The sequence below is a fragment of the Idiotropiscis lumnitzeri genome, chromosome 17, assembly GCF_059441095.1.
Source record: "Idiotropiscis lumnitzeri isolate Australia: NSW breed Sydney's pygmy pipehorse chromosome 17, RoL_Ilum_1.0, whole genome shotgun sequence".
Lineage (NCBI taxonomy): Eukaryota > Metazoa > Chordata > Actinopteri > Syngnathiformes > Syngnathidae > Idiotropiscis > Idiotropiscis lumnitzeri.
The window spans coordinates 14798909-14816435 of record NC_142407.1 but is presented as its reverse complement, the minus strand read 5'-3'; the positions used below and the strand labels follow the sequence as shown (position 1 = coordinate 14816435).

Here is a 17527-nt window from a genome sequence, read left to right as displayed (position 1 = left end):
CTATAAAATAATTAACTCGCAAATTTGTATGGAATGTGAAGTGAATGAAAGGTAAGCATTATTAACTTGGTCGAAGCCGAATTGAATCGCTCTCTATTGAGCATGAATTCTTGTGTGTGCAGCGACACCTGGTGGTTTAAAGCCCATCATGCGCCTTTGAATTACTGTAAGAATTGCATTTTCCAGTGTTGAAATGAATAATCTTGGACAGTTTTAAAACAGAATATCCTGAGGTTTATTTGACTTTGCGCTTATTGGAGTGATTTAAGAAGTTTATATCTGCGTATAAAGCGTGGCATTGTAGAGTTGGCTCAGTATAGTAATTTGGTCTAATGTTTTTGTTTTCACATATGGAGTTGGGTGCATGTTCGGTATAAAATCCACTAAAACCGGATAATGTTCACGCGAACTCGAGTCGTAGAGCTAACTTTTTTTTTTACCAGCATCCGGCACGGGATTATCACAATGCATCAGATGCCATTCACTGCTCCCTTCATTCATTCATTGGGCGACGGTGTCCCTGACATGCTTCCTGACAGCAAAGCCGAGGATGATGACGAGCGGATGCTGGCGCTCGGATGCAGATGCGCTATAAATATGACAGCAGATCGCTGTTACATAATGGCCCAGCCTCAAGCGCACATTTGCTGAACTCCGCGACGCCAGGTCCGGATTAAAGGTCCTGAGATGCTCCTACTCACGGGGGGAGGGGGGGCATCTGGAGGTCCCTGACATGATTGAGGTCACCTTTGGAACACTTGAGCCTCACGCACCCAACAGACACAATATTAGGGACACATGTTTCACACACGCGATAAGAAATTTTGCTTTTTCTCAATGGTGGTAATAATGCACAATTGTGAATGACTGTAGTTTGGGTCGACATGGAACATCCAAATAATCACACAGACATACTATTAGGTGAGAGAGGGGGGGCACTATACTCAAAGCACCATAATTCTAGTCGCAAATTAGACTACTGTAGTTTTAAGACGTGCTATTTTTTATTTTAAATGACTGTCTATGCTTATTTGATTCTAGAAACCAAGCCAAATGTTCCTCTTCTAAGGACATATTCATCATAGTATCACTTTTCTTTTCTTGGTTTGGAGGCAGAGCGTAACCGAGTACGAGCTCACACGGAGACCCGTCACAGTGACGTCACGTGGAGCTGCGGCCGGATAGGCGGGCTTTTTCATGACGCTACCTTCCCACCAGTGACGTCGGGCAACCTGCGATGACGCCAACCCAAGATTCTTAAAGGGCCAGTCACCACGGCCGTACAACTTCCACCAGAATTATTGTGAATTATTCATTCTCTGGCGTGCTTTTTGTAACTTAGGGCTCAACGCTCCACTCAATTACTGCTACTTCCGCTCTACCCCCCCTTTTTAATGTCCTAAATGGACTCGCCCGCTGCACCCTTCCCCCCTCCCCTTCCCACGCACGGCGTCCCCCTCTGCAGCAGCAGGCCGCGCGCAGGAAGGAAGTCATCGCGCACGGCAGCAGCCAGTCGGCGGCTTGTGCAGCTAGAATGACATAGCGGGTGAAAAAAAAGAGGAAGAGGAAGAGGAGAAACAAGGCATCGACGCAGTTTTTTTTTTAAAAAAACCTTTACACGTCCACTTGCCCGACAATGCTCATCAAGGAATTGTAAGTATGCGTGTGTGCGCGCGACATTGAGAGGGGAGGATGAAGGGATGAAGAGGAGGAAAGGGTGGTTGGGGGAATAGGGGGGGATGTCATATTTCCACCGCATGAAGCGCGGGAGATGATGATGATGATGAAGGCTCTTGCATCATCATCCTCAATCTCACGTGCAGCATCCGGCTCAGGCATGGCGGCTGTGCCCTTCACATTCTCCACATGGAATGATTGCTAAAAGGACGTAAATGAAATCCACATTCCTCCCTTCCACCCCTCCTCCTCCATGTTCTTGATGGATGCACGGTGAAGGTGAAACGCCTCACGGGGCCACTCTGGAACAATGTGTGCAGCCAGGAAGCAATAAACAGGAAGGGGGGGAAAAAGATCAAATAAGTTTTTTTTATTTTTTTTTTTTATAGAGCCATTGTCGGCATACCCAAGATGCTACAAATGATTGTGAGTTGCTGAGGCCTGCCAGCAGCAAGGGCAAGGCCATCTGCTCACACCTAGCCGAGCCTCCTATTTTTTATGGCTTGGTCACGTGGATTTAATCAATAAATTGCCACTGCCACACAAGGGGGGAAAAAAACCAGAACTGATGACATGCAGCGATTAGGGAGAGTCTGGCCCTCGGAAGTGAATTAAAAAGCGTTAAATGCTGTCAACGCTGATATCTGACATGCGCACACCTGTCAAAATAATCCTTAAATAGTGTGGGATTAAACAACAAGCGTCGTAATAGATGAGCGAGTCAGAAATGATGTGAAAAGTCATGCCACAGATTTGACGCTTTGCTTCTTGTCATTCCGGTTTTAATTATTACCATTACTATTATTTCGGATGGTCCCGCGTGCAGCAGCTGTGCCACTTTGGGGTCGAGCCACAGATTAGCAAACAGGGAAAGCGGGATTAAGACAAACTGGGCATACGCTGCCTATATCAGTATTTCCATTAGCATAGCATGCTAGCACCTTTCAAACGATGAAGCAATATGATGCTGTTTATATTTCGTGACTGTCAAATTGAGCAAGGTCACCGATCGAACGCAAGTGGTCTCGGTGGTTCTGCTCTGACTCTGTGTTTGTCGGCTAAAATAAACCACAGTGTTCCTTTAAATGTTGTATTAATGGCCGTCTTCTTTTCTGCCCCGCAGCCGAGTGATTCTTCCTATCTCTGTGGAAGAGGTAAGGTTACATTTTCTATTTATGTAGAGTACAGAACACTTTCAACGAAGTCACCTTAGGTTGTTGCCGCAAGAGCTGTTTCGTTTTGTTTGTTTGCTTGCATACAAATCTTTGCAGATTAAAAAAATAATAATATTAATTCATGGGGGGCGTTAAAGAACAATTTCGGCTCCCCGGTGGCTCAAGGATGTCCGTCGCGGTTCATTTTTTTATGCCAAACCGAGTGCAGAAGAGCCTGAAGGACTTTGGGAAGCATCTCCTTGACCTTCACATTTACTCGGACCAGTCATACACCAACGTGTGATGTCGACGTTTTCCCTGAGGGCCGAACACGCCACAAAAACTGTACCGGGCCTCATTTTAAAAATTCCCTCATGGTTTTATTTGCTGTCGGTTAACATTTACAGCTTTTCATTGCCCGAAGCGTTATCGCGGAGCGACATTTTCACTCAATGAGATTTATTTCTCTTGCTCACGTTTGTTCGGCAGCTTGTTCCTTGGCGGATTTCGTGTAGCCGCAAAGAATGTCTTGAGGAGATGATCTATATTAAATATAGTGTAAAATACCGATTGGATCAAAAGTAAACATCACAGACAATTACTCCTATTTCCAGCAGGCCAACATTTTTTAATTTCTGTTTTACTGTCTGGTGTGTAAGTTACAGCTGCTTGTTGCTAGGCAGAATTCGTGAGGACTGAAATGTCATTTGCTGGTCACACCCACGGTAAACATCAACGGCGTTTGCCGTTTGCGTAGGCCTCTGCACCACATGAACTCAAGACGTCGCACGGCCGTGTGTCCAGATTTGCGCTGAGGTTGTGCGCACAGTGGATTAGATGCGATTAAGAAAGAAAGGCCCACATTGTTCTGCGCTTCCCGCTGCCATGTGGTTCCGCAAGATGATGGTGGGAGGTGGGGGCGGGGCGATGGGGGTGGGGTTGGGGGGGTTGTAAGCGCTTGAGTAAGAATAAAGTCAATCTAAAAAAAATAAATAAATAAATAACACGTTTGCGTTTTCCTCTCTCGCAGTACCAAGTGGGCCAGCTGTACTCGGTGGCCGAGGCCAGCAAGAACGAGACGGGAGGCGGCGAAGGCGTGGAGGTGCTAAAAAACGAGCCGTACGAGAAAGATGGCGAGAAGGGGCAGTACACGCACAAAATCTACCACTTGCAGAGGTAAGAACGTAACATAGATTTGTTCATTTTCATTTAAAATTAATTAATTAACAATTTTAGTTTGCAGGATTTTTGTTGATTCGCCAAAGAATATGAGAACTACAAAAAAAAAAATCTGAATTTCAACCTTGTGTACTAGAAAGTAGCCATTGATTTCCCAGTCGTTCACAGCTGCCCCCTGCTGATTGAAAATATATTGCAACAATAATAACTCAGCTCCTGACAGCTTGATTTCTCAAAACACTTTCTTCCTGCAGTAAAGTGCCGTCCTTCGTCAGAATGTTAGCTCCGGCTTCGGCCCTCAACATCCATGAGAAAGCCTGGAATGCTTACCCGTACTGTCGCACAGGTATCACACGCACACACACACATGCGCACGCACGTACACACAAGAGTACAAAGACTGAAGTATCATATTTCACAGCAGTACTTTTGTCTTAAGAATACACAAATGCACTCCTGCACATGTCAGGCTGATGTTAATAATGTGGCATCATTTCAAAATTTTACATTTAAAACATAGAATAAATCCGATATAACACCAGCTTGCTCTTTTATTTCTGTTGGCACCCTGATGGAGGGCCTGAATAATTTACCGGATGTCCAGCCCAGAGAGAGAGGATGCATGCTATCACCTGATCCTCACACACACACACACACGCACATCCACCCAAAAAATATATATATATTTTGCATATTGTGAAGTTTTCCTCAAATGGCTCAGTTGTCTTTTTTTCTGTCTTGGCGGCTTTCTTCCAACTGGATGCAAAATGCAAAGTCATCACTGTGAGTACAATCAATCTTGTGCAGCAACACACGGAGAGCGAACACGAACACTGACGAGAGAGAGACATTTGATCGCAGCAACGTGTGTCTGTGTTCAGATGATTATTCACCGTCACCTCCGACACTTTTTTTTTTCTCCTCCCACGGCAGAACGAATACATGAAGGAGAACTTCCTGATCAAGATCGAGACGTGGCACAAACCTGATTTGGGACGCCAGGATAACGTAACAATGAGATTTTTATCAGCGTCTTTATTGCTGAAGTTTTTATGCATGATTCAATCAAAAAACGCGATTCCACATTTTAGATTCGAATGGAAAGGAGCAAATAGAATAAATCTAATATAAAAACCCCACCGACCCTAAAGCCGTTGCTGCTCGACTTTTAGGTCCACGGTTTGGATGCGGAAACCTGGAAGAAGGTGGATGTCGTCTATCTTGACATCGCTGACAGAACCCAAGTGGAGCCCAAGGTGTGCGGAGTTTTTTGGGGAGACTTTGAAGGACTTCCTATGAATGTGATGTGTTGGTTTTGTTTTCTTGGCAGGACTACAAACCCGAGGAGGATCCCTGCAGGTACAAGTCAGTGAAAACGGGACGAGGCCCTCTCGGACCAGATTGGCGGGTAATATGGCCGAGCGAGCTTGTTACGGAACCTTTTTGAACTGGCGGGGAAAAAAAAATCGATCTAACGCTCATAATTAAACGCATGACTCAAAGCAACTGAGGCATGATGGATTGTAATTGGATTAAGTCTGACAAGTGTGCTGCCTCAACGGGTTGTCGGGCTAGTAACAATTTGGAACAACAAAGGGTGTAACTTCCTACTACTATGATTAGGAAGTTCTGATTTTGTATCGTCACGACCGATCAGGAACAACAACCGCAGGGTGAAATTACTTCAGGTCTGACCTGTTTGCTGACTAAACGGGCTGCTGTGCAAATAAGTAAGCAGAGTGACATTTGATGCCGAGCATTCATAATTTAGGGCTTATGCTGCGTGTTTGCTGCCTAACCGGCAACAATCTCTATCATTCAGATATTACAAGTTTGCTGCCTAAACGGGCTGCTGTAGAAATGGAAATTGTAAGTAAACAGAGAGTGACATTTGATACAGGGCGTTTGTAAATGGTCGTTACGTTGCCTACATGACAGTGAAGGGTAGCGGGTGCGACTGATTCAGGTCTAAATTTGCTGCCTAAATGGGCTGCGGAATCGACACATCCACACTTGTCCCTGCAGAAGGAGCTCCCCAACAAGAAAGACTGCCCACACATGTGTGCCTACAAGCTGGTCACGGTCAAATTCAAGTGGTGGGGTCTGCAGAACAAAGTGGAAAGCTTCATCCAAAAGGTCAGTCTTGGCAGCTTTGGTTGGGCCGGCCGCCACCCGACGCAGCAACCGACTTTCCTTGATGTGCCTCGGCAGCAAGAGAAGCGCCTGTTCACCAACTTCCACCGTCAGTTGTTCTGCTGGATCGACAAGTGGATCGACTTGAACATGGAGGACATTCGCCGCATGGAGGAGGAGACGCGCAAGGAGCTGGACGAGGTAATGCGCCGGAGGGAAGGACGCGAGGAAATGGAATGTGGTCAGTGAGTGTGGCTTGGTCTTGTAGATGCGAGTGAAGGACCCCGTGAAAGGCATGGTGGCGCTAGAGGACTGAGGTCAGCCCCCCCCTCCTCCCAAGACTGTGAATGCTGCTGCTCATCAGGTGAGCGTTATCAATTCAGTAGCCAGGCGCCCTCATAGGAAATTGTAAAATTGTGCTCTAGCGCCATCTGGTGGACAAATGTAAAAAATACATCCTTGTCATTTCGCTGTAAAAAAAAAAACATCAAGCATAAAATTAAAAAACAAATAGAATTACACATTGCAGATTAAACTAAATTTCACTAGTCCACTGTCTTAATTCTAACACACAATGCAAAATACAATCAATGTTGTGGTAATTTTAAATGTTTAAAACTTGTTTTTAACACAACTGGTAGCAACACATGTAGACATACTTTTTATTTTTCCTGTGCAAAAAAAACCAATGCTAATATTGTGTTTCATAGTCAAACCTACTAGGAGTACTGCATGTTTGAATTAATATACTGCCCCCTGGTGGCCAAGGTGTGCAAGAACTCAACTGATCTTGACTACAGTAAACCGCAATCCATCATAGGGGTTTTATTCCAGACCACCCCTAAAATAAAATAAAATTCAATAATTCCTATGTATGTTTTTATAGTATTTATGGCACTTGTTAAGGTCTTTCAAAATCACATTTAACATATTGACCGAAAGCCACAGCACAGGAATATTGTACACTGTTTACATGAAACCAATAATTTTTTTTCCAAACTAAAAAGCTGATCATCTCACATAATACATCAATAAGGGCGCTCAAAGAACCCCCTGTTGCTATCTGTCGGCGTAAAACGCAGGATGGGAGAGGAATGAGACCTAAAATAACATCTTTCTAATTGCTTCCGCAAAAATGAGGCTATGCTTTACACACATTCTGTTTTCTCACAGCCTTCATTTCCAGTGTTTTGTTCAAATAATTGTTTTTCCTCACTGCTCTTTTCTCTTTCTTCCAGACCCCAAATAACGAGACACCAGCGGATTCACATCCTCCTCTCAATCCAACCGACGGCCATCCCCGCCAAATTCCCAATCCCGACCGGCCTCCGTCCCAAAGTCCCTCGCTCGGTACCGCCTGGTTTTCAGGATACCAGTAAACACATCGTCTCCGGTCTTTGTTTGTGCCCCGTTCACTGACATCTCGGAGGCATCCGGTAAACAATCAGTAGATTAATTTATTCATCAATTAATTCCCAGAACCACAGAGAGTTATTTATCTCTGCCATGTAAGATTTACTGAAGCTATTCCGATGTTGTACATACACACTATGCCGGGTGGGGAGTGGGGTGGAGCCATTGTTGGGAATAATGCAGTATTTATATACTGTACATATAAATATGAATATATTATATCAACAGGGTTTTTAAAATGATTTTTTTTCAGTAAGTCTGACTTTTTTTTTCTCCCCATCAGCTGCTACGTTTTTTTTTTCATTACACTTTTGCTTTCCTTTTGCGTCGTTAGCATGTTGTTTTGTTGTTTAACGTTGCAGTCGTACAAACCGGCAAGTCGACGCTTCGATTTATTTTTTGCCCTGGAAATATTCTGCTGCTTTGTGACATTGTACATTGCGTGTGTGTGTGTGTGTGTTGTGTTTGTGTGCGTGTGTGTGAGATCTTGCAAGTTTGTCCAAATGAAGCAATTAGCATTCAGTTAGCATGAGAACTAAACATGCATATTCTCCATAGACAAATTAATTCAAGTCTTAAAGCCGTGTTTCCACAGTTCGCTATGAAAAAGCAAATCTTATTAAGGTGAGTGACGGAGTCATGATTTCTATTTTAATGACGTTATAATGGCAAGTTTGGTTATGACACAGTAATTACATACTATGTTAAAAGTATGTTACTTTAGCACCTGGCGCGACTTTTTGAATAATTAATGAAGCAAATTTAGTCGACGTAGCAAATCTTAAGTCAATTGCAGCTCATTTTACATTGCCAAATATTGAAAAGAGTAAAAAAAATAAAATAAAATAATGTTTTGTACTTTACCAATTTTTAGCATCAAAATGGCGGCGTACTAAGCTCAGCTAAAGTAACAACTTAAGGCACGGCAATGTTACGATGTATCATGCAATCAAGTATTGATGCACATGTGTCTAAAACAGGTGTGGGCAAACTACGGCCCGGGGGCCACATGCGGCCGTTAAACGTTTTAATCCGGCCTGCCGAACTTGAAAAAAATTAAATGAATAAACCTTACTCTGCTGTGTCAAAGACAGACATTTTGTTGTAATCCTTTTGGTCATTTGAAATTAAATATACAATAAATTAAATAAGAATTCAATTAAATAATTAAAATTAATTAAATAATAGTATTTTCTGATTTGTTTAACTTAAACTTTCGATATAGTCAATTATGTATTAAATTTAGCTATAAAAAAATTCTAGCATATGCGCTTTATACAGGATAATGTAAGTAATAACGCCTGTAACCTTTTTTTTTTTTTTTTTTTGTGACAGAATATTTCCACTGTATCATGTTGACACTGTTGGTATTGTTGCAAAATGAAATTGTATCATGACCGGACCGAACTGGACCTCTCAGCGGTGGGAACGCGGCTTAAGCGAGTCACCTTCTCTCCAGTGGATAAACGAGCTTATCCAGCGATAGCAATAACTGCCATGACGACAAAAAAAAAAAAAAAAATAGTCCAGATCTCGATTGTTTTTGTTTTGGGGGATTTTGTCTGTTTTGTTCCAGACCGGACTGTGCTCTGTTGTTTTTTTGCAGTGTGTGCATGAGCGTACGTGCATGTGGGGGTGTGTGTGCGCGTGTGTGTGTGATGTTCAGTGATGTGACTGTTTTTGTTGTACGTTTACACACAATGTCCGAGCGAGAAGCCTATTGATTTAAAATTTTAGTCAAGAACCCTTAAAGATATTTGAATAAATCATTAGATAACATGATTAGGGGAACAACTCTGCACATGTCAACTTTCTGAACTTGTAAGCCATCTTCAGGCTTCCATAAAGTATTGTACTGTACTCTCTGCATAAAGACCAAATTGCAGGACTGCATTAAAAAAAAAAAAAAAAATCTTTTTTTTTTTTTGTTTTGTTTTAAATGTTGTCGTAGTGCTGTTGTCATTCCGAGCTAAATGTTGCTAAGCAAGAAATCACTTACGCCACTTGAGAATTAAATTAATTCAAATTTACAATGACACCCAAAAAAAAAAAGAAGGAATTTTTAGCTCCTTCAACTCTCTCACTCGTGTGTTAACGTGCCCCTTGCTTTTTCTTGATCTTTTCTTGTGGATTTGTGCCTTTTTTTTGTTGTCATCTTAATCTTCCGATAATACAAATTGTACATTGGAAATGTGAATTGATGAAATTAATAAAAGAAAACAAAAAAAAAAGAGACGAGCAAAGAAATGTAATTCACATTTTTTTTTTCTGGTTTTTACATTTCAAAAATGTGAACATCTCTCACTGACATGCACACTCACACACATGCGTACGAATACGCAGATCGCGCACTAACGGCAAAATTAATCAGGCTTCGCTCGGCACAGATGACGTCAAATCCTTTTCACAGGGACATTTTGTGACAAGGTCGTGACCCCTAAGGAGGCTGAAAATATTTATATTGCTCAAGTTTAATCATAAAATCGATTCTATTCGTCAATATCATTATTATTTGTACATTTTTGTGCGTCGACATTTTAAGTTCAAGTAACCAAGCGCAACCTCAAAGAAAAAGCAAATATTACGTCATCCATCTTGGCTGCCAATGACGAAGACTCAAACGTCCCGCAATTTAGCATCAAATGGCCAAACCGAGCCTAAAATGACTTTTTTTGCGGGTCAAAACACAATCTTACCAAATTTCATGTTGTCGAGGGAATTTTTAAACTTTAAACTATTCAGTTTAGTTTTAAAAAATTCGTCGACAAACTTCGCTGCCGTGTGATTCAACTTGTCTTTAAAGTCGACACGGTTCAACTTTGGTGGCAGTCGGACACGTTTGAGTTTGATGGACCTTTAAAAAGGCCTCTTTCGAATTTTTTGTGGGTCGACTCTGGATGGACATGTCCACCAAATTTTTGGGCTTCTGGGGCTGAATTTTCACAATTTTATTGAGTCATCCAACTTCTCCGTCAAACTGCTTGCGTCATGTCGACTCAACAAATGTGCCCATTCACGAATGACATAATGCTTCTCAAGCAACCTGCCTCATAATCTTGATCCCACCTTTAAGTCCCTCCACGCCGCGGCAGCAGGTGACAGTTGTGTTGCAAGCAGGGCCGGCGACAACAGCGAGCGCGCGGCTCCAACGACGGGAGTGTCATCGGGAAAGCCGATTCAGACTCTGGACTCCTCTTTGGAGATCTTCGTCATCTGCGCACAAGGAGTCTGCAGCTTCTTCCGGACGCCTCGTCACACCACAAGCCAAGACACAGGTCGTGAAAACACACTCGTGTGACATTGTGCATTGCAATTGAGACAGATTCCAATTTTATTCGGTTCTTTATTTAACCAAAAGCTGTGTCCGGAAGATTCTTCATTATTCTCCAACTTGATTCCACCGTAAAGAAATTCACTTTAACCAAAAACCAACCCATCTTGAAGGACAAGGCATGTTTTGGGGCTGCTTTGCTACACCCGGCGCTATGTGACTTACAATCTGTGCGTGCTCCAATAAAATCTCAAGAGTCACAGGTTATTCTGAAGCAAAATTGTGCTGCCCAATATCACAAAGTCTGAGTCAAGAACCCCCAAACCCAAGAATATTCTTACGAGTCCTGATCTAAAACCTGAAGATCATGTCAACCATGTCTGATATCTACTCTGAAACTTTGACCCCCCCCAAAAAAAAATACGTTGTGATTTCACAGCGCATTGCGGGATTTGTTTCATTGAGCAATGGTGACACTTTGACTGATTAAAAAAAAATCCATTTCACAGATGACAGCAGTTTTGACTGTCGCCATGGCGACCAGCATGGAGCTTTAAAACCGTGTGTGTTTGTGTGTGTGTGTGTGTCTGGATGTATGCAGAGGACGACATGACTGCTGCTAGATTCCCAAGCGGAGGAAGAGACAAGTGCAGGTGAGTTCATGTTTTTTATTTTTTTTTCTCTTCTTGTTCTTGTCTTTACATGCAGAATACGCATTGCCCAAACCGTTCTAAGAGGCTTTGGGGCGGGTTTGCGCAATAAAACTGCCATTCTTCACCTCTCTGATCCACTTACAAACACTCCGCTTAAGTCGCTGCATGTGACTTGCTTACAGCAATGCAGCGCTCTTGCCGACATTTATTTAGAGAATATGCTATTGACTCATTAAATCCCAGAAATTTTCACTAAGGAAACCCCTCAATTCCAGCTTTTTTTCTGGATTTTGACTAATTTTGTAAGGCTAGCAGAATAATGTGTTCCAATGCTAATAAAAACACGGAGCTAAGACGCAAAAAAAAAACAAAAAAAAAAAACTAAAAAGGCTAGGACGTAGAAATACGTCTTTGGGAGGCGGGGACTACATTTTTGAAAACATATATGAATGTATTATGCGTTAAGTGTAGAAAAAAAAAAAAAAAGATTTGGAACCAGATGTAATGAAATCAGATGTGAAAATGGTGGGGGTAGAGATGTCAAAGCATTTTATAAAAAGGCCCCAAAACGGACGTGAGACAGAATGGAATCAAGATGTTATATTGGCAGAACTGCGATTGGCTGGCAACCAGTCCAGGTTGTAACCCGCCTGCTGGGAAAGGGGCTTTCCATTTAATGGAAGCTCATTCCATAGGGAAGGACCGGCAACAGAAAAAGGCGCGATCCCCCCCCCCGGATGAGATGTGAAGGGGTCAGCGCTTGTGCTTGCACTTGCACCCCGACAAGAATGTCGGCATGCGGGTTGACCTATCACCCACTTGAGTGGAAAAGTGGAACGCGGCCAAAAGAAGCCTAATGCCATTGTCCGCTCATTAGTTGGCAGCCTGTGATTGCGGAATGGCGGCCTCATGGCTAACCCGCTTATTACACCAGCCTCCACATTCCTCACTTAAATCTCCTTCTCCAAACCCACACCGCTGCTTTTATTATGGACGCAAGTTCGCAACGGACACATCGCGACGCTTCTTTCCAAGCAGACCTCTGAGGACAACAGGAAGTTAGTTGACCCACCGGAGATGGACTTCCTGTCAGGCCGGGCCCGGCTACGGTCGGACAGCACGGCGAGCGGCGCGTCCACGTCGTCGTCGTCCAGAATGCTTCTGCGCCAGAAGCTGGCTCAGCTCCTGAGCCGCATCGACGACATGAGCTCGGAGGACGAGGCCAGCGAGAAGATGTCGCGCACGCTCGACGATGCCTTTCAGCTATGCTCGCGTTTCGCGCCGCCCACACACGCCTTCAGGTGGACCGGCGCCAAGACCAAATTGTCTGAGCTTCTGCTTTGTATGAATTATTATTTTTAAAGGCAGAATGGTTGTGTTGGTTGACTTTAGGCTGTGTACGTGTACCCAATGAAATAACTGGTGCGTATTAAAAAAAATGTTAATTAAATTGAAAACATTTTAAATGGATGTGAAAAAGTCAAAACATTAGAAATTCTTTGGAAACCAGATGTGATGTGAAACCACGTGTGTAAACTGATGTGAAAATTAATAGGAAACAGGTGTTTAAAAAAACAACAACTTTAAATTGATGTAAAAACAAGTGAAAAAAATAGGAAACAGATTTGAAAATTGATGAAAGGCTAGACGTGAAATCAGATGTGGAAATAAATGAGGAAAAAATCTAAATGGATGCAATTGAATGAAATACAAAAATGAAATAGATTTGGAAACAGATCAGGAACCAGATATGTTAACGGATAAAAAATCAATTGTAATATGAATGGGAGAAAAAGCACAAATATTTGAAAAGGGCAAAGATGACAAAAAATATAAACCGATTTGAAACAAGATGTAATCTAAACAAATGTGAATGGCCATTCTATATAAAACGATTTGAAATGCGTTCTAAAAACAAGTAACCGCCTTTCATTGACTTTGTACTAACATAAATCCTGTTGGCAGGCTGCACATGGTGACATGGAACGTGGCCACAGCGGCGCCGCCTGATGACGTCACCTCGCTGTTGCAGCTTGATGTTCAACCGCCCACCGATCTCTATGTTATTGGGTGAGAAATCACGTCTTGGAAATGGATGTGAACTCAACACAAAGCGTTTTGTGGAAATGAAAGGAAACATTTCCTTGAAGACATGAAAACAACAGAAGTGTCATTTCCACAGATGTCCAATCAGATACAGACTTGAAATTGGCTTGAAACCAGATTGAATGTAAACAGTCCAAAAGTCATTGGAAATGGATAGAAAAACACACACTGTGGACCATTTTCGCCCCCCCACTTTCGTCCACCTACTTCGGCACCCCCTTTCCTCCCCCCAATGCTCCCCCCACTTTCCCTCCCCCATTTCTCTCCCACACTTTCTCCCCCCAATGTATCTCCCTCATTTTAGCCCCCCCCCCCTATTTTGCCCCGCTTTTCCACCCACTTTCTACCCACCCCCATCTTTCGTTGAGCACAAAACTGATTTGAAACCAGAAGTGAGTCCAACTCTGTTGTCTTGTCTCAGGCTACAGGAAGTATGCGCCACGCCGGTCCGATTCATCTCGGACTGGATTGCCGAGGACTCGTGGAGTCACATCTTCATGGACACGCTTGCACCGCGAGGCTTCATCAAGGTGATAAATAAAAGTAGGACATTTTGTTTTTCTTTTTAGTCAAAATGTGACGTCTGTCATGCCCCGTGCGTCCCTGCAGGTGGCGTCAGTGAGGATGCAAGGTTTGCTGCTTTTAGTGTTCGTTAAACTGTCACACCTGCCTTACATCCGAGACATCCACAGCACGTACACTCGCACTGGAATCTTTGGATACTGGGTAAGGACTTCAAAATCGAAATGATAATTAATGTGAACCTCGTTTGTATAATGGACGGTTGTATTTTTTTTTAAATTCTTTTAGGGAAACAAAGGGGCGGTATCGGTGCGCTTCTCCTTCTATGGCCACAAGGTGTGCTTCCTCAACTGCCACCTGGCGGCGCACATGAGCCACGCCCTGCAGCGCGTCGACGAGTTTGAGCACATCCTGGAGACGCAAGAGTTTGACACGGATGACGCACGCCGGGTGCTGGACCACAAGTTAGTGAACACACACGCACACAAAAAAAGTAACATTCGTCAAGGCGCAAGCATTTTTTTGCCCACATAGGTTAGTGTTCTGGTTTGGAGATTTGAACTTCCGCATCGCTGACCACGGCCTGCACTTCCTGCGCTCGTCCATCAATGGCGGACGTCTCAACCTGCTGTGGGGCAAGGACCAGGTGACACACACACACGCGTGCACACACCCCTACACACGCGCTGATGTACTTGCTGTTCGTGCAGCTGCTCACCATGAAGAAGAAGGAGGCCTTCCTGCAGGAGTTTGAGGAGGGACCCTTGAATTTCAAGCCCACCTACAAGTTCAGCCGCAACTCTGATGCCTATGACCTTGGGTAACACACACGTACACACTCACACACACACTCTTTATATTGGCATTTGACATAGTCGGAATCTCACGTGACGTCACTCGTGTTAGCTGCAAACTGAAGTTTGAATGTAAACAAACAACTGCAGTTTTCAAAATCTCCTGACCTATTTGCTCGTCTCACTTACCTCACTGTACTTTTCCCTACGTGGACTGCATTCCCTCTAGCTGATTATTTTGTGATGTGGTGAACGTGCGTGCATGTGTGTGTGTGTGTGTGTGTGTGTGTGTGTGTGTCTGTCTGTCTATTAGCGTTAGCCCTGTAGCGCTGCCCCTAACCATGTATAGGCTCAGATCCCCGCAGCGCTGCAGCACCACCCTCCTCTTCCTGCTCATCTCCCTCACCTGGGCACTGCTTTCTGTCTGGCTAGTAGACACGCCCAGGTGGGTGTCTCCATGGCAACCCCCAAGCTCAAATACATTCAAATGTTGCTTTCTGAGGGAATCAAATGACTATGCGGATGAGCAAATATCTTTATTCACGGGTAGCAGCTAGCGTAAGGTTAGCATTTTGGCTAACAAGTTAACGACAGGCCTCATTCTCGTCTTGCGTCACATAGCGGCAAGAAAAGGAAGCCTGCGTGGACCGACCGCATCCTGTGGCGGGTCAACCCCAAAAACTTGCCATCGGAAGACGACGACGACAATTTGTCGACCGCCACGGACGACAGCTTGGATGAGTACCCCCTGGTGGTCAACCAGGATAAATATACCAGCGACATGAGCTATGGCGTTAGCGACCATAAGCCCGTCATGGCCAGCTTCAGCCTGGAGGTGAGAGATAAGACAGACAACCTCTGTCGGCTTCTGAGCTGCGATTGGCCTGTCTGCATCCGGCGGGTGTGGCTTAGCAAAAGGTTGATTATTCCTTGAATTTCATTGGTTTAACAGCTGAGGAAACACTTTGACACGCCGTTAGTTCACGTGTCGCCTGAAGGCGTCTGGAGCGCCGACCAGGACGCTCTCCTCAACTACACCGTGCAGGAGGACTTCCTCTCCTCAACGTGGGACTGGATCGGCCTCTACAAGGTGCGACCAAGGAGAAGCAATAATATTTTACGTGGCGTAGGTGGCAATAAAAAGATGCCTCGTTGTTGAATGGCAGGTGGGCTTCAAGAGCTCGAGCGACTACGAGACCTTCGTGTGGGTTCGAGAGGACGATTTGCCAGAAATTGATGAAGTCATACAGGTGATGCATTAGCATGTGGGATCTTTTACAAACAAATTGGGTGTGGATGCTCGTCAAAGTCAGCCTTTTCAAAGTACCATCTGACTGTTTTCTTCAGATCATTAAAAAAAAAATTACCTTTTAGTTTTTAATTCTCCCACGAGGCAAGATATGGCACGGACCTCCAGCTGTGCATCTCTGCAGGCGACAGAACTTTCTCCCAAGCCTTCTTTGAGTCATTTCAATGTTCGGCGGCTATTTTCTGTTTTACGCTTGGCTTATTGGAAATGTGATTTTGGTCGCTAGATATCGGTGGATAAGGACGACATCCCTTTGCTGGGCGGACAGTACGTGCTGGGATATTACAGCACGAACATGCAGAGCCTCATTGGACTCAGCGCCAACTTCCAGGTGACCGCAGCTCATTTGTTATATTCGTAACGAGGATATATTATTTCTTCTAAGATTTCTTCATGGTCAATCTTGCAGATCTTGGAGTCGAAACGTGCTGTTATGGAGGGTCTTGTGCCGGAGAACATCAACGGGCTCACCAAATAAAATAAGAAACTCACAAGTGTCACTTTGACCTCAAACCTGATCAAAGATCTGCAACGTCAGGAGTTTTACATGACTTCTCACATATGAAAGACTGGAAAAGACAAGACATTTTAAAAAGACATTAAAAACCGAAAGATAGTTGACATTAATTCAGAAATGTGTCATGGGTGAGTCAGTGACACATTTATTACTGGTTCTTTTTTTTAGCAATGAATGCTGGAGAATTGTGATTATATTATGAATTATCTCTCTTCATTTCTAATCTGAATTAATTTAATTATGCCGTGTTTGTTTTTTTTGTTTTAGTCGTGTGGCTGATGAATGACTGACGTATCTATAAAATCAATGCACGTGGCTTTAAATGTGCTGGAAATCTTTCAAGTATGGTGATTACAGTGGTATCTCGACAACTGAATAGTATCAAAAGGAAGTTACTTTGTTTTACATACTATGTGTATGTGTGTCACTCTTTGAACAAGGAGTTCACTTCACAGGAATATTTTCACAATACATCAACCTTTGCATCACAATTGTTCAAAATCATATTTACAATGTTATTTGCTAGAATTCTGTTTGAATAAACAGTTGCTGAAAATGTACATGTGGATTTTTGTTTTTGTTGTTGCATAATGAAAAAAAAGAATTAAGTGATAATATACCCGAGCAAAAAAAATGCATCTGAGTTTATTTAACTAATTTGCATGCTTTAGACATATGTACATATTAAAAATGTGGTAAATTAATGGGGACAAAATGATCAAGAGACACGAATTGGAAATAGTATTTCTGTCACTATTGTCTGTTAAAGTCAACGAATTAAAATTCGTTGGAAAAAAAC

At 43.3% G+C, this 17527-nt stretch overlaps 2 protein-coding genes across 4 annotated transcripts; both read left to right on the top strand.

Moving 5' to 3' along the window:
• The first annotated feature begins 1411 nt into the window (after nucleotides 1-1411).
• Nucleotides 1412-9787, top strand: LOC148320486 (phosphatidylinositol transfer protein alpha isoform). The gene is made up of 12 exons (XM_088279273.1): nucleotides 1412-1653; nucleotides 2801-2831; nucleotides 3862-4007; nucleotides 4265-4356; nucleotides 4786-4793; nucleotides 4944-5018; nucleotides 5183-5266; nucleotides 5341-5418; nucleotides 6036-6146; nucleotides 6222-6344; nucleotides 6412-6507; nucleotides 7382-9787. The coding sequence occupies exons 1-11, from the start codon at nucleotides 1637-1639 to the stop codon at nucleotides 6457-6459; spliced, it is 813 nt and encodes a 270-aa protein (XP_088135399.1). The 5' UTR covers nucleotides 1412-1636; the 3' UTR covers nucleotides 6460-6507; nucleotides 7382-9787.
• An 840-nt stretch (nucleotides 9788-10627) lies between these two features.
• Nucleotides 10628-17288, top strand: inpp5kb (inositol polyphosphate-5-phosphatase Kb). Of its 3 annotated transcripts, XM_088280383.1 has the most exons (14): nucleotides 10628-10831; nucleotides 11429-11480; nucleotides 13446-13550; nucleotides 14008-14116; nucleotides 14196-14312; nucleotides 14397-14572; nucleotides 14643-14754; nucleotides 14819-14928; nucleotides 15216-15347; nucleotides 15524-15737; nucleotides 15855-15992; nucleotides 16069-16152; nucleotides 16438-16542; nucleotides 16621-17288. In XM_088280383.1, exons 2-14 carry the CDS (start codon nucleotides 11437-11439, stop codon nucleotides 16687-16689), a joined length of 1515 nt encoding a protein of 504 aa, XP_088136509.1. In that variant the 5' UTR covers nucleotides 10628-10831; nucleotides 11429-11436; the 3' UTR covers nucleotides 16690-17288. The 3 variants fall into 3 exon arrangements, with proteins under 3 accessions (XP_088136509.1, XP_088136507.1, XP_088136508.1); XM_088280381.1 differs by lacking the exons at nucleotides 10628-10831; nucleotides 11429-11480 and adding an exon at nucleotides 12308-12781; XM_088280382.1 differs by lacking the exons at nucleotides 10628-10831; nucleotides 11429-11480; nucleotides 15216-15347 and adding an exon at nucleotides 12319-12781.
• The last annotated feature ends 239 nt before the right edge of the window (nucleotides 17289-17527 follow it).